Source organism: Stegodyphus dumicola, chromosome 2 (assembly GCF_044657685.1).
Source record: "Stegodyphus dumicola isolate Sdum_Otavi_A_Nest chromosome 2, ASM4465768v1".
Taxonomy (NCBI): Eukaryota; Metazoa; Arthropoda; class Arachnida; order Araneae; family Eresidae; genus Stegodyphus; species Stegodyphus dumicola.
The window spans coordinates 66274475-66292846 of NC_140769.1; the positions used below are offsets into that span (position 1 = coordinate 66274475).

At 32.0% G+C, this 18372-nt stretch overlaps 1 protein-coding gene across 1 annotated transcript in view; it reads left to right on the plus strand.

Moving 5' to 3' along the window:
- Positions 1–18372, plus strand: part of Uch-L5 (ubiquitin carboxy-terminal hydrolase L5) — a 61345-nt gene that overhangs the window by 405 nt on the left and 42568 nt on the right. The window contains exons 2-4 of the mRNA XM_035353344.2: positions 4805–4868; positions 12675–12780; positions 14594–14719. Coding sequence (XP_035209235.1) covers positions 4805–4868; positions 12675–12780; positions 14594–14719 — 296 coding nt within the window. The remainder of the gene's footprint in view (positions 1–4804; positions 4869–12674; positions 12781–14593; positions 14720–18372) is intronic.

Below are 18372 nucleotides of genomic sequence, written 5' to 3' on the forward strand. Positions count from 1 at the left end.
TTCAGTGTAGATAAAACAAGCAGCAGTATATTCTGATTTAAATTGTTTATTATGGGTTTCTTTATTGATAGCTTCCTGTATTATGTACATAGAAACTGTATGTTCACTTCTATTAAAATTTAAAAAGCCAAATATGATTATTAAAGTGGAAGAAGTAAAAGTGAAGTATAATTTTTAATGACCTGTGGTTTCATGTAAGATTCCATTAATCAGTCAAAATTCGTCCAAGTATTCCTAACTGAAGTTAAACTCATTGTTACAAATATCAAGTTTTAATATTTTTCATATATCTGGAAGTTTTATACTTTGTTAAATTTATAATATGCATTTTTGATTGCTTCAACTTATTAGTAAATGTAATTTTATATTTTTAGAATTTATTTACGTATTTTCATATGAAAGTTGGCAGAGATCCCATCAGAATGACACATAAATTCACCTATGACAAATCTGCTGTTACACTACTGTTCAGCAATATCTTGTATTGCACCATTTTGATGAACTTCACAGTCTTTAAATGTTTTGAGTATACACATCATTACAACATATTCTGCAATTTTGAAACTACTTAGCTGCTTGTTGCAATGGAGAAGGCAGGTCACAAATTTTAATACCTTCTTTTTGAAAATGCAAGAAAAATGGGTTGATCTTTGGATTATGGTAACTTGGCGAAAATTTGGCGACCAACTCTGCTACAGCAACCCTTTTTTTTTTTTGGCCGCCATTTTGTCTTTGAAGTAAAGACATGTTTCTTTTCTTTTTATTTACTGAACACTTTTTCCACCAATCTACTAGCAAAATTACACTTATGCTAGAAATTTTATGTAACAAAACTGCTTAATCATGACAAATATTAACTGCAAAATTGGGAAAAAGTGCACAATCGCAAACTCCTTGCGCGTTTTTCAGAATAGCACATACACATAAACCATTTACACGTCGACTTATTTTTACTTAAAAAAACATCCCAGAATTGCACAAAAATGGCATTGCACACACTCTTAACTTTATCCATCTACACTGCTATTTTCTCATAAATTACAAAAATTTGCACGAAAATGCAAAAAAAAATCTGTGAATCTTTAAACTCGGTAAAAAGCACATATATGAAATTAACTGATCGCGAAAAAGTATATACCCTTTGCAAGGATGGACATTTCCACGTATAAAATAAATAAAATATCCAAAAATGTTTACCTCTAAATTATCTATTATATTATAAACGTCACCAACGAATTCATACCGCAAACATTACAAATGGTTACAAATACTTAGTGTCAAATATTTAAATTACTTCCATGCACGTTTACTTCAACTGAAACGTATACCGAATTCCTACAAAGATAAAATTCACAAAATAACTATAATTTAATTAAAATATCACTAAACCATGTACATGTCGACTTATTTTTACTTAAAAAAACATCCCAGAATTGCACAAAAATGGCATTGCGCACACTCTTCACTATATCCATGTACACTGCTTTTTTCTCATAAATTAGAAAAATTTCACGAAAATGCATGAAAATACTCAAACGTATTCCAAAATACTACAAACATATAACTCACAAAATCACGATCATTAAATTAAAATATAATTAAATTAAAAAACACTACTTAAAATATAAATAAGCACATACATTAAATTAATAAAAATTAGATTACAATCCTAATTACTTTAAACTAAATCATTGCTAATAACAATTTTCCAATAATGTCATATTAATTTATTTACTCCTTACATTTAGAACAATGCATAAAAATAATATCCTCAAATGATTAAAAATACTAACTTACCTAATATTCAGAATATTCATTACGTGGCACACACACTTCCACTATTTCACACAACACACAATGAAGCTTAATACAAAATAATATAGTACTACAGTTTTCCAAATTTCCCCCCCTTTCCGATTAAAGAACTGTAATTCGTCCATTAATGTCACATGACATATCTCATGATCTCTCATTTCCCTCACACAAAATAATGCGTAATCGGAACTAAGTACTTCTCACATTATTACCAAAGTCCTAGGTAGTAACCTTTATCGCCTCCAAAATGTCGCCAAACTACCAGTTACCATATTCCAAAGATCAGCCGAAAAATGTAAAAAAACTACAGTGAAGTACCTTATGAAACCTAACCCCTGATAAAGGCAACATTCTTTGCTATGAAGTGATGCTTATCTGTTACTGGAGATGAATATTTTGGCAATATTGTTGAAAATAGTTGATGGCAAAATGCATAAGTATCTAAAATAGAGGAAAGTGCAGAATCGCCCACTGTTTGCTGTGTTTTTAAAAATTACACAATCCGTGTATACATCAACCTATTTTCACTTTAAAAAAATCGGAGAATTACACAAATTCGGCATTCCCTTGACTTTGTCAATATACACATCGATGTATTTTCACTTAAAAAGTCAAAGGAAATTTATAAAAATCCAAGTCTTCTTACTCTTGTAAAAGCCAAACATAACGTGCCAAATGCGGCGCCCAATGAACTGGAAGTTGATCTGTCAGCTCTATCCTTATCTTCAGGGCAGATGTTTTTATTTTATTTGGCTTATAATTCCTTACTAAATGTAGTATTTCATCTTGATGTACTCCATCTTTGATATGATTTAAATCAAATTCCTCGTCATTATAAATATCACAAATACACATCAAATAGTTTTCTGGTTGCAATATTCTAATTTCGAATATGCATAATGTATGCTTTACGCACGTGCAAGTTGAAATAAATGTTTAATAAAGTAAACAAATAAATATTAAGCTTCTTTTTTTTTTTGTAAATTTTGATACCCTTTAGATTATAATTGCTCTTTATCTCATAAATTATGGTTTCATATTTTTAATTTTATAATTTCTGCATGCCATCTTACCAGATTTAAACTGATGATCTATAATCCGGAAAAACCGATAATCCAGAATCGCCGAAGTCCCGACGAGTCCAGTAAAGACTTTTGACTGTTCATGACTTTTGCACAAATAACAAATGTTCAAATGTGATTTCCTAGTAAAAAACAAGCTGTGTAATCTTCCCATTTATATAATGTAAAGGGCATTACTCCTGCTTGTTTTATGCACATGTGCTGGAATGCTAATCATGTACATAGCCCAGCATGTAGTACCTTTCATTCAAGTTTGACATTTGTTGCATGCTGCCTTCCTGGTATAGCAGTTTAAATGGCCAGCACTTGTATGTATGAGAAAATTCAGTCATATCTTTCCCTTTGAATGCAAAGTGTGTGTTATTTAGAAGCAAAATACAGTAATAAATAATGCTAAATTTGTATAATTTGCATGAAAATACAGTAATAAATAAAATAGGTATGATTTACAGTGAACTCTTGACTAACCAGATTGCAGATAAAGTCTTCCTTCTCTAAAAAAAAGTTGAGTTTTTGTTTATTGTAGAATGATAAAAAAATTATTGTTGCAAACTACCAGAATAGAATAAATTTCTATGGAAAATAGAATAAGTAAAATGTGTTGCATTACAGCAGTGAAAGCAGTTGATGTGAAGGTTTTTTTTAAATCGGCAACAATACAGAATTTAATTGTACATACTCTGGAATATGAAAACATTGCTAAATCATTTTTGAAAAATGAGTTGCTAAATTGTAAAAATAAATTAAGTGTACAGCCATTGATCTTCTGTTTCCCATTTTCTCTTATCAAAATATAAGAATAATATAAATAAAAGTTATTCTTTGTGTTCTTATTTTGAATGCTGATTTAATTCACATAACTAACATTTGAGATTCATTCCAGAATTATATTTCTCAATTATTCAACAACAAGATCAAGTCTGATCTGTAACTGCGTTTTTTCCCCTCCTATCTTACAAAAGACGACATGTGAGTTCCATATGGCATATGAAAGGGGACTAGTCCTATTAAAATTCCAGTATTTCAATAAAGTAAAAATTAAGAAAGCCAATGAAGATAACTAAGACTTACAATTTGAAGTCTACATAAATTCCAATTCACAAAGTCATAAAAGATAAGGATAGATAGACAATATTAGGCAATATGATTTTTGGGTACTTTTCTATTTTGCCGGCGTAAGCGATGAAGTCCCCAAAAATGATACAATCGATACCAAATGAAATATCCTTGCTAGTAATTTTTTATGCCTCATTTTCAAAACAAGTCGCAGCCATTTCTTATCAGATTGATAGTTGCTTTCAATACTGGCATACAATTACATAGAATTTTTACCCATATAGTTCAATTTTATACTCTAAGGCCATTTGTGGTAATTAATTAGGACGCAATCACACCACTCACCCGAAGGCGAAAATATAGAAAAGGCAAAGTCAAGGGTTAAATTCATCAATTCTAATGAGAATACACTAGCGAAGTAAAGCACTGCAGTTTTAACATAATTTCTGAGTAAGCTATTCATACAAATTGAAATAATTCTTGCATTTAAATTTGTATTCCAAATTAAGATTTAACTTATATTAATGTAGATAATTATTGAGAGAATTATATTTTTGTAGTGTAGTTTACGTAAGGGGTCACGTGATACCAACCGGCAAATCAGGATGTTGTACCATGAAAGCATAGTAAATTCTTAAATTAATGTCTTTTTACAAAATTTTAAGCGATATTAAAATGTTCATGCCTTCAAAATAAAAAATTCTTAGAACTTACATTTGTTAACATTTTTTATGTATATACTGTGTGTTGTCGCCAATAAAGTCTGCTTGGTGAGATTTACACCGGGGAAACAGAAAAGTACCGTTTTTTGCTTACATTTTCTCATATTATCTTTTATTTACACTCTTTAGGTGTGACAGGAGTTCAAGTAGAAGAATTATACAGTTTAGATGCTGAAAGTTTTGAAAAAATAAAGTATGTATGTAAGAAAATTATTTAAAAACTTACATTTTTAAAAATTGTGGCTAATATATATATTATTTTTAAGAAACTTCTAAATATGTTATTTTAGATGTAAAAGAAAATGTCTGAAATTTGCATGCATCAATAACAAATGTATACTCCAATTTAAAAATAAAATAGTAATGTATGATATTATCATTCAAAAAGTTTTGAAATGTTTTGCAACAAATATTGATATTCATTATATGTTACATTGGAAGTAATGCCAAATATGTATGAAAAAATGTTTATATTTTTGGTGTCCCTATGTATTAGCACAACCACTTTGCCACAAATTAGGCAATTTTTTACAGGTGGAAAGGTAAAAGTTACTTATCTGGTGCAAATGTGTGTTTTTCGTGACTTTTTTAATAAGATTCCCAAACTATTGTTATTTAATGTAAGTTGGAAACATTATCAACATCTGAAAGGAAAAATACTGTGCAATTTTGAATTTGACAGATGAATACAATACATGTAATCATTTGACATAAAATTGTGAAAGTTGGAAGATTAGGGAGCAAGCAGAAAAGTCGTATTTGTACTTGTGCACTTGCATAATGAGTACAATTAGAAAAATTACAATCTGATAAAACTAGGAAAAATTGTGGATTGGCATTTGATGAGAGAACTTTTGTGCTGTGTGTATTATGACTTAAAAGGGCTATGTTTTCTTGCTATAGACTTTTAACTAGATGCTATTGTCCATCCTTTTTGGCTTCTTATATGAAATAAAGAGAAGTATTGTAATTGAAAAAAAAAAAAAAAAAAAAAAAATGGCTATCATAATCATATTTTAACAGAAACACCCATTTTGACCACTTTTGATTCCATTTGAAGGATGTTTTTGCATTACATCTGTACATACAGACAGAATAAAGGATTCTTTTTCCCAAAACGGATTGTGAAAGGGATTTGAAATGGATTCAGAAGAGCTCTTTTTTCTGCCATCTGTATGTATGTATGTATCTCTCATAACTCAAAAAACAAGTAGCCTCCGAGCGTTGAAATTTTGTATATGGGACTACTGTAACATGTAGATATGCACCTCCCTTTTTATTTGCAATCTTCTTTATCCATGATTGAATTATATTGTTCTAATATTCTAGTTAAGAATTTTATGCCTTTAGTTAATCTGCATGCAATAGTTTTAGAATTAGCAACAATATAAAAGTTGTTTAAGTAGTACTAAGCCTAATGAAGCCGCCCTGTGTTCACATCTGAAACTCTTAGTAGTTAGTGAATGAAATCATTTTCTGCACCAACATCTGTGTCTTTTTGCCAAATGGGACCAAAAGTGAACTTTCAGTTTTGTGCACTGAAAAATGTGTCTTCCTGGATGCTGGCTGAATTGCTTGTTTGTGCTTAGAAACTCTAATTTTAATTATAAAAATTATTATTTAACTGTTTTTAACTGTATTTGGTGTTTTATGTTTTCACATATTTTGTTTTGCAGCAAAGTGAAAACTGAATTAATTGAATGAGAAATACATCTCTTATGAAATTTGAGGTAATAAGTTTAAATGAAATGCAGCAAAAAATGAGTATAATTTAATAGGCTGTACAAGGAAGTGCTGTGGTGTCTACATCAGATTTGTTATTTTATATTATAACTTACAGATGAACAGAGATACCTGAATTGTGTTTAATTTGACTTCATCAACTTTTGGCCACTGAAAACCTAGACCAATAATTTGCACTTCAGAGGTTTAGTAATATCAAGAAGGACTGAAGATGTTGATAATATGCCTTAAGTTCCAATATTCAGCATTTGTATACAACAGATCAAGCAATACATATTGAGGGTGGTTAGTCCTAAGCAGAAGTGATTTCATGATAGTGTATGTCGGAGATTTCCATTTCACAGGCATACAAAGTATTAAAAAATATTGGACCTATGCTAAAATCTATGCTGTATATATTTCTATTTTTAGTGATACAGTAGAATCCTGCAAACTCGACTCCCGATATCTCAACATTGTGTATAACTCAACAACTTTTTAGAAACTTTTTAAAAATATCTGTAGGCCAAACAGAGCAAATATTACATACAGTATATATAATTATTATTTAAGGGTACGTCTTTCCTGTTCTGTTAAAAAATTTGTGTGTTCTTTTTCTATAATTTTTGCCGTTTTCGCATTGCTCCATTAATTCTTAGAACTGCTTAACAAATTTCAAAATATGTTGTAATACAGTCAAAAGTCTTTAATCCGGACGTCCATAATCCGCAATGATCTATAATCCGGACCTGAAAGCAACAAACTTTTTGAGCATATGCATTTATGCATGCACATAATGTGTTTACGCATGCGCGTTTAATGTATAACGGATGGTATAAGCTAAGCTAAAATTATCTAATTATCTATTTCAGTTAATGTTGCAGATTGCGTTGTTCCTTAATCTTCGAATTGGATCTGGCTTATTATTTTTTGCAGAATGTTAGAGCAATTTTATAAAAGTAAGCTTGAACTTTCGATTATGTCAAAAAGAATTTCGGATTCTGGAGCTGCCTAAGCATCTACAAAGCAAAAGCATCTTTCGATGACCATCCAACAAAAAATGGAATTGCTGCAAAAAATGGATAAAGGCATATCCTTTGTTTCTCTAACCATTCTGAAATCTGTTTATGAATTTCACGATGCTCTGCGGGGTGGGGGGCGGATGTCGTGTCGCACAATGAACGGGAAATTGATCTGTCAGCATTATCCTAATCTTCAGGGCAAATGTTTTTATTTTATTTGACTTATAATTCCTTACTAAATGTAGTATTTCATCTCGATGTACTCTTGTCTTTAATATGATTTAAATGAAATTCCTCGTCATTATAAATATCACGAATACACATTGAATAGTTTTCTGGTTGCAATTTTCTAATTTCGACTATGCATAATGTGTGCTTTACGCATGCACGCGTTGAAAGAAATGTTTAATAAAATGAACAAATAAATATTAAGCATTTTTTTTGTAAATTTTAATACCCTTTAGATCATAATTGCTCTTTATTTCATAAATTATGGTTTCATATTTTTAATTTTATAATTTCTGTAACAGAAACCAGATTTAAACTGATGATCTTACCATCTTACCAGATTTAAACTGATGATCTATAATCCAGAAAAACCGATAATCTGGAATCGCCGAAGTCCCAATGAGTCCGGATTAAAGACTTTTGACTGTACTTGACAATGCTGTTTGCTTCTTTTGAGGATACGAAGAAAGTTAGGTAGTGGCTGGGTCAAATTCCTTTGTGTTGTTGCGAAATGTTAGGAGACTTGTCTGAACTTTTGTGACTGCATTTTATTGCAAACTAAATGCACACCAGTTCACTACAGGTATGGTTCCTCAATTCACAGCCAAGCATATAAGTGTTACATATTTTTGGGAACTTTTGATATTCTGTGAAGTGAAAGTGTCGTCGCCCCCCCCAAAAAAAAAAAGAAAAACAAGCTAACATGACAATAGAAATGAAATTAATGATGAAGTTAGTGATGTTGGGACAAGATGAAAATTGTGAAATTTTAGGGCATGCAGAAATAGTTGCACTAGAAGACAATGTAGATAAAAATGAAGATGAATCAGAAAACGAAGAGACTGAAGACAATGGAAAAGCTTAAATGATAACCCGTAGTGAAGGACTGAAGGAATGCTCCATTACATTGAGGAGCAAGGTGCATCTGGTATGGACATTTTGTTTCTCCATCGCCTATGGAACAGAATGACTGCATGACGACAGAATGAGTGTGAGAGGCAATTTACCATCACACAATATTTTTCTACCAGGAACTACTAATAATGTTCCTTCATGTAAGGTATTTCTCCCGCCTTCCTAGTGTGCCTTTGTGGAGTAGTGGTTCTGCTGCACGCTGGGCCGGTATTTTAGAGGTCCCCGGTTTGATTACCGGCAAAGGCGTTTACTAATTTTTCATTTCTCCTGCTTCCAAAAAATACCTAATGTCTCTACAGTGGCACCCGAATTAAAAGAGTTGTGGATGATGATTCTTCACACCCAGGATTTGGCAATTGGGTCCCCTAAAAACCCGAGTCACCCTTTAAAAGGGGGAGTATATAAGGTATTTCTACCGTCTTCCTAACGTGCCTTCGTAATATACTAGTCGGCACATTGAGCCGGCATTTCAGAGGTCCGTGGTCCGATTCTTGGCAAAGGCGTTGCGAATTTTTCATCTTTCCTGCTTCCAAAAATACCTAATGACTCTACATTCATTTTTGTAATAAGTTTTTTACTCAATTATCTTAGGGTATTTGTTCTTTTTATGACTTCTATCATGCTAGAACTTGACATAAAAAAATCACACATTTAATTGGATGCTGTACTTTTCCATGTCCAATATTGTGCTGTTAATGTTAAGAGTAATTTACAGGTTTTGAAAAGTCCTTATTCCTTAAACCTCAACTTTTCGGAAACTCCACAGTCTCTCTGTCCACATTAATTCGAGTTTACAGGATTCTACTGTACTGTGAACATTATTTACATGATACACAACTGCATTAAGTCATATTATACAGGGTGCGGCAGGGGAATTTTCTTTTTTGAAATGCGCGCCATCTAGCGACATTTATTCCAAGAAGATGGGGTGGTGCTCGTTGAAAAGAGTGGTGCGTAAAGTTTTAAAGTTAATGTAGGTTTAGTACCGATCATGCAGCAGACAAGACAGGAGCACGTGTTCACCGTGGAGTCATATTATTCAACATACTGCATTTTCGTCCATCTAAATTGCCAGTGGTGCAAAAACTTGATCCACGTGATTTTCTTTCACGAGAAAATGCATGCGAAGCCGTTTTTGACAATATGCCACATGATGCCCTTGTGTTCTTTAGCGATGAGGCTCATTTTCGTCTTTCTGGTTGTGGGAATAAACAAAACATATGCGATACTGGAGTGGCACGAATCCCTGAGAACTTCATAAGCAGCCCCTCCATACAGAACATGTGACTGTTTGGTGTGCATTGTCCAGAATAAGCATCATTGGACCATGGTTTTTTGAACAGCATTTTCATGGACGCCTTATCTCCTTACGGGGCGATCTTCAGTGGCCAGTGCGCTTGCCTGATTTAGCCCCATATGCTTTCTTTTTGTAGGGCTATCTGAAATTTCTGTCGTCTCATCTGAAGAACAATATTCTAGCTGCTATGCACAACATACCTGTTGATATGCTGGTAAAAGTGGAAAGAAACTTCAAAATTCGACTATATCGATGCATTAACCAGAACAGAGATCACTGTAATGATATTATTTTTAATCCATAATAAAAAAACTTTAAGTGTATCTCTATAACTTAAAAAAATATTAAACTGATATCGCTTATACTATTTGTGTTATTCATTTTTAAAATAAAGTAGTTTTCCTGCCGAACCCTGTATTATTATGTTCCCTAATAATCAAAATATAGTGTTCAAACTGATTCTTGACTTTTTATCTGAACAAATTATAAAACACTTTCAACATAGAGAAAGAAGTATTCTTATAATATTTAATTGCTATCATTAACACATATCACACTTAGAGGAGTAACATGCTGAATAGTAATGCATTACAGTAAGTTTTTGAGGGGAGAAATGTGATTGCCATAGCATGGTATGTATATGGTATGGTCAGCTAAGTATGGCTAAAGAAACTGTTATAGATTGGAAGAATTCCCTGTGGAATGCTTGTATTCATAGCGTTCTAAAAAGAAGTTCCGGTAATGTTGGTAGCCCAACAAAATTAAGTCAAAAGTCGTTAATTCGGACACCCATAATCCGGACCTCAAAGCTACATACTTTCTGCGCATGCGTCGCATTGACTGGTAACATGGCATGCAGAAATTATAAAATTAAAAATATGAAACTGTAATTTATGAAATAAAAAACAATTATGATCTAAAGGGTATCAAAATTTACAAAAAAAAAAAAAAAAAAAAACTTAATATTTATTTGTTTACTTTATTAAACATTTCTTTCAATGTAAGTTGTTTAAGTTGCTTCATTTTTTATGCGATAATACATTCTCTTTAATTCTATAGACAGACATAATTTCTTGTTCAGTTACAATGTTCCGCTGTTCAAGTCCTATAATTGCTGTGTCGAGAATACCGACTAATTTGTCAATCGAAATTTTTTCGTTTTCAATAACTTCTGTCACTTTCTTCGCTATCTGAAGCGAATTATAATGACGAGGAATTTGATTTAAATCATATCAAAGATGGAGTACATCAAGATGAAATACTACATTTAATAAGGAATTATAAGCCAAGTAAAATAAAAACATCTGCTCTGAAGATAAAGATAGTGCTAACAGATCAACTTCCAATTCATTGCGCACCGCCACGTTAAAGATAAACAAAGTTTAGATAAACAAAGGATATGCCTTTATCCATTTTTTTCAGCAATTCCACTTTTTGTTTAACATATTAGTAAATATATATCAGAAATTCTATTTGACGTAATCGAAAGTTTAAGCTTACTTTTATAAAATTGCTCTAACAGTCTGCAAAAAATAATAAGCCGAATCCAATTTGAAGATTAAGGAACAACGCAATCTGCAACATTAACTGAATTAGATAATTTTAGCTTAGCTTATACCGTCTGTTATACATTAAATGCGCATTCGTAAACGTATTTTGTGCACACGCATATTCGCAGCCGTAAAGGTCCGACGCATGCGCAAAAAGTATGTAGCTTTGAGGTCCGGATTATAGATCATTCCGGATTATGGGTGTCCGAATTAACGACTTTTGGCTGTATTTGTTTAAATGTATGAAAGCCTATACATATAAAAAATGATAATTAACCATGCCAAGAGAAGAAATTATTCACCTTATTCTGATAGTTGAAATAATATGAGGGATGTTCAAAAGAAAATGTTTGAAATGACACTGTGGGTATAATTGAAGTCTTTATTCACAAGTAATCACCAGAGGTCTGAGCAAAACTATCCCACTGTTTCACAAGCTAAAGTATTTCTTGTTTCCATAATTCCTGCAGCTGTAACAGGAGCCAGTTCTTCACTGTCACCTTCAGTTCATTGTTCAAATTGAAGCACTTCCCTTTGAGATTTTTTTTAGCAGACCAGACACATGGAATTCTCAGGGCGATATGTCCAGGCTGTAGGATGGATGCTCAACCTATTCCCACTAGAACTTGGCCAGAACATCCTATGAATTAAAAAAATTTTCATTATCAGATAACAGGAAAAGTTTGTATATTCGTCTTGTGTTATATTATTGAATTCTGCTTCATCTTTACCTCACTGTAATTCTGATCTATAAATAAATGATTATCTTCTGTTCCATCTACGCCGTTAAATATAATACATTTTTAAAATGACTTTTTAATTATGTCGGGAGTAATTTCATTCTATGCTGTTTTTTACACTTGCATGCTATTTCTAGACTGTTATGATGCATTTGGTAAAAAAAAAGTCTGCATTATATGGTGAATATACAAATTAAAAATGTAGTTAAAAAATATAGGTACATGTTATACGACAGTGCACATACACACCAGAATATACGGTACATATTTATTTCCAGTCTTCCTAAAAACTTATTTCCTTTGCAATTCCTTCTCGTGCAACTGCACAAGAGTGTACATATTTATTGTTTAATTATATAGATTTTTGATAACTTTTTATATTTTTAGAAGCAGTGAATTTATGTACTAATTTAAAATATAAATGGGAAAAAATAAAGAAATTCATCAGTTGCTTTTCACTGTACTTTTATGTTAGAAACTGCATTTGTATTATTTGAATGTAAACAACCTTTTATACTTTTATAGGCCCGTTCATGGCTTAATCTTTTTGTTCAAATGGTTTCAAGGTGATGAGCCATCGGGTACCATTGTGCAAGACAGTCGACTTGATAAGATATTTTTTGCTAAACAGGTGAAATTTTTTTTTTTTTAATCTGAACATCTTTACAGGACAAAAAAATATGTATTAAATGTAGTTAATTTTGAATTATATTTTTAATAGATTATTATACGATGAATAAATTTAATTGTAGTATTTAGATTTCTAGATATGCAGAAATCAGTGTAATGTGATAACAAAGTGATCCAAAAAATAATAATTCTTTTAAGAACATTTTTCATCCAAAAAAATAAAATTTTGAGGTACTTTAATGTATACCGTTAATACAAAAGTGCATAAAATCAGTTTTCTTTCTTAAAAGAGTTTTTATAATGCAATAATTTTTAGAATGTTGTTTAAATGAATGAAAATGGAAATGAAAAAAAATCGTAAAATTCTGGGGGTAATATATTTAAAGTAGAAAAAGGTAGCAAAATTTAGTGTACAATCCTTTCAGTGAAAATTTGGTTAAAAATAAATTTTAAATAGGAATATAAAATTCTGCATGGGCTAAATATATTATTAGTAATATTGATGCACAAAAGAATAGTGATTCAAATGAAAGAGAGCACAGAACAAGAGGTAGATTTGAAATAAATGGAAGGGTTTGCTAAGTAATTGGCATATCCTTTCAACTACCATCTGCTTGCTCTAGAAGTGTAACAAAGATTATTGAAAGTTAATCTAAATAATTTCATGAGTAATAACTAATTTGACTAGTAGTTTTAAGAGATGTGTATGAAAAGAAAATTAGTAACAGAATATGCCATCAACCTTTTTTAATATCTATTTGAAATTAAGATAAATATATCCATTGCTACTACGTAATAAAATATCTAATGCTGCTCTTTTAAATATATTGATAATTAAGTAAATCTATGGATAATGATATGCAAATTATTAATGCAGCATTCAGATTTCTAACTTATATCACAACAAATGTGCTTGTGAATCAGTAAATATAATTATTACACAAAATTTTCGCACATGTAAACAAGGTTTGTGAATTATTTTTTGAAATAAATTTTAGAATATTATTTGTAACTACCAAATAAATGAAACAAAAAGCCCATTGAAGTTGTCTTCTTTTTAGGCTAAAGTGTGTAGTCATGTAAATTTTCTATAATTGGGCTAGTGATATTCTTCGGGTGCAGAATTATGAAATATATATGAAATATGAATATATGAAAAAAGGTATATTCCAATAAATTAGAAGTTTGAACTTCGAATATTTGCACCACTGAAATGTACGAAATTGCAAAATATTATTTAGTTGCATTCTAAAATCAAATATATCAGCCATTTATTTATAAAAATAGCTGGGAATTCACTTAAAGGTACCTTCATATACTTTAAAAATCACAGCTTTACTAAATTTAAACATAATAATTTAACAGCTAGTAGATATTAACAGTAAGGTAAAGAAAGAAAGTAGTAGTAAATAGTGGATTCAGCAATTAGTAATATTAGAGCAAAGCTTGACTCAATTAATACTTTTGTGAAGCGTAACCTGAGCTGGGCCCCAAGTCAAGTTAAAACACAATGTAGCTGCCAGCAAATCGTAATTTAAATTGTTCTTTATTGTCTACAGTTCAGACTTTTGTAGATAACATCACCTAATTCTTAACTTGATTGTGGACTTGATATAATTTTTACCCCCAAAATAAATAATTGTTTTTTAAAGAATTTTATAATTTGGAGATTCTAATTTTCATAACAAATATATCTATAAATATTTTAAAATGTTTTTCTTTTGTAATTAGTAGTTATTGAGTATGTTTTAATTTCTTCGTTAAAGTAATGCTTACAAAGATGATTTGTTATTTTTATATTCATTTAATTTCAGGTCATCAACAATGCATGTGCAACTCAAGCAATCTTGAGTGTACTATTAAACTGTAAACATCCAGATGTGAAATTAGGTGAAACCCTCACGTCGTTTAAAGAATTTTGTCAAACATTTGATGCTACAGTAAGAATTATGCAATTCCTTTTTATTGTTATTTTTAATGCAAAAATGATTTTTGGCAAAGAGTATTTATTTTCATACCTAAACAGCATTATAAAAATTTCTTTCTTTGAAATGTTATGTTTTATAATAATAAAGTGGGACATCAATTATCTATTGATCTTGGGACATCACAATGATGAGAAAAAAAGTAAATGGGTAGTTGAAGCATGTCCCACAATCACCACTCGTTAAAGGAAGTTGATAACAAAGATCTTTTTTTAACCGTAGTATATGTAGTCAGTCTTCCCTAGTTGTGTTACATCTAAATCACATCACCATTCTTCAGTTGGCAGAGGATTTAGAGATGATGTATTGAAAAGCATGTGAATCATCAGGGGTATAGGACATCTTGATGAGCATCAGAACATTTAGATTGATGCATCTGAAGGCATGTAGTAGCAGCCGGGCAACTGTTGACATTCTGTAGAGTATGTAGGGAACTTGGAATGCTCCAACAGCATTAATTTCACAAGAATTGGCTGAAAGTAGCTTCCAGTAAAATTATATTTTGGGGTGATTGCCTTTGATGCCAGCCCACCAATATGAAAAATACAGATTGAGACTAAATTTCATTCATATAATGAATGGCATAGGGTTGTTATTTTGCTAGTCCAGAGACTGGTATTCCAATTAGAACCATGCTTAGACATCTTTATACTTGAAGCAAAAAAGTTAAATGAATTTTCTTCCGTAATGGCTGTGAGCTTGATTTAATAGCCATCAGCCTTCCACCTTTACAAGAGCTGGAAGTGGTGACCATTTCGTTATGGAAGCACCTAATAGGTGGCCGCTGTTGCCTCCTATGAAGGGATGGACAGTTATAACTACGCCTTCTCCAGATTTTAAGACTGGACTATAAATTTTATTTACAGAATGATATTCTATTAGTATTTCTAAATTATATCATAAAGCCATCCATTTGTTTTCTGATTGAAAATTGGGGGGGGGGGATATGTAAAATATAAAAATATTGTTACTAATTTTGTATTTAATTAGATATTTTAATAGAATTGTAATTAAAATTGTTGTATTTCCCCATGCAGTGCAGCATGAGACAAATATTAAGAGAAAGCTATGCCGGAAAAATAAAAATATAGGAGCAAGTGCATTTAACATTGAATAAATTGATATCTTGGTAATTTGTATTGAAAGTGAATAAACATAATTGACTACCGTGTTAGTTGTAACCATAATTACATCCTCTTATTGCTTTTCAGAAATCTTGAAAAGTAGAAAATGCTAGACCTATCTTGCATGGCCGGTTACAAACTACGAGGGCTATCCAGAAAGTAGATTACGTTTTGGAATAAAAAAATAAACAAAGTATAGGAAACAAATTTTATTATATACAGATGAAAGCCACACTCAAATACTACTTTTCTACATAGTCACCATACAAATTAAGGCATTTATCGTAGCGATGTACGAGCTTGGAAATTCCTTCGTCGAAAAATTCGGCCGCCTGCGCCTTCAACCACTTCGTTTTTGGGGAGAACTTGTGTGCCCCCACTGCATTGATTGCAATTTCGTTTCACAGTTCACATGTTTCACCCATGTTTCGTCACCAGTAACGATGCGATCGAGTAAAGAGTCACCATCCTTATGGTAAGCGTCCAAAAAGTTCAACGCTGCAGCCATTTGCTGATTTTTGTGGTCCTCTGTCAAGATTTTTGGAATCCATCTTGCACAAAACTTGTGGTAACCAAGCTTTTCGCTGATGATTTCGTGCAACAAACTTCGCGAAATTTGTGGAAAACTCAAAGAAAGTTCCGTTATTGTGAAATTTCGATTTTCACGGACTTTAGCATCGACTTTTTCGAGAAGTTCGGCGGTCACTATGCTGGGGCTCCCACTTCGATCTTCGTCGTGAACATTGGTTCGGCCATTTTGAAATCTTATGACCCACTGACGCACTCCACCTTCAGTGATAATGTTGTCCCCATACACTTCACGAAGCTGCCGATAGATTTCTATTGGTTTACAGTTTTTTGCAGTCAGAAACCTTATTACTGAGCGCACCTCGCAGCTCGCGGGATTTTCAATTAACGCAGACATTTCAAACCGTCACAGTATCTGAACGGAGCACAGCACGAACCTCTCACTAGCACGGCTAGATGCAGACTGAGCTCTGCAACGCTCTGACCCCAAGATGGCCGCGCTAGCCCCGCCCCTAGCGGACACAGACGGAAACGTAATCTACTTCCTGGATGGCCCTCGTATTTAAAGCTGGAAGACATCTGAGCTCAGTTGTTTATTAGCTGCTGTTGTTATTTTTTGCGAGTTTAGCGCAAGATCTGATTAACTTTCTCTTTGCATTGCATTGTATTCTAATGTTTTTAGTAGGGAAGTATAGCTACTGATTATATTCTGTGATATTGTAAACACTTATGCAAATATCTCTGAGGAAAATTCCAGCATTACGTTATATTTCTTTTGATAAAAATAAATTTTATTAACCTTTTATTGAACTTGTGCATTCAGTCTATAATAAACTCATACACATGCAACAAATGATGGAAATTTATTAACAAATTAAAACTTAATTGGAACAAATTGACAATAGACCATTAAATTATTAATTGGAATTAAGACACAATGCCTTCAAGGCATGTTAATTTCCCCGCAGTATCTGCATTGCTGTAAACTTTTGTCCATTTGCTGCTCAGGTTTAAAACAAAGACTTGCTAAGCTTATAAACAGTAGCGCAACTGATTATGCCTTCTCTTTCACCACTTTGCCTTCCTGCTGGCAGAGTGCTGTTTAGCCTGTGCTAGGTATTCTCCTTTATTTGAAATATAAATATGTATCTATAATTTTGGGACGTGTATAGCACCCCTAATTTTCTTCCAGTTAAGAGAATATGTGCCAAGAAATTCATCACATAAAATTAAATTATGTTTAACTACCAAACTTGTCATGCTTCTAAAATTCCATCCAGTCATCCACTACAACCCAATTTTCAGTCACCTACTTAGCAGCGTTTTTTTTTTTTTTTTTTTTTTTTTTTTTTTTTTTTTTAGGGCGGAAATGATTAAAAAGTGAATTGGTGCATTTCTAATGAAGCTATAATCAAATATCAAGTTATCTACAACAAAAATAAATCATTACATATGTGTAAGATATAAAAATATGAAGAAAAATTTATTACCAAATTAAACTTAATTGGGACAGTGTTTAATGGTGAATCTCATTTCTGCCTTATTAACCACTTGCGCTAAAAAGACATTCCATGCACGTCGAGATGCTTTTGTCTCAAACCGCGAGCGACATATGAACACCACGTCGATAGGCATTTATCACAAGAATGAAAATAATGTGGTGCGCATGTCGCCTAACAACAAGATTTTTTATTTCTCGAATTACAGCTCTGGATTCACTCACAGATGCAGAGTGGCGTAAATGAGACACTTTACCGCTTGTTATATTGTAGCGCACTGCACTGCAAGTGTGAAGTTTAGTCATAGCGCAAGTGGTTAATGATAGTTGCTAAGTGAAAAATTGGGAGGTGGCCCAGAACTATTAAATTCTGCTGCTATTGTAATGCAACAATACAATATGAAAATTAAGTTGTGTGCTACTACAAAATTCTACTCTAATTTAATATTTGGCTTTGC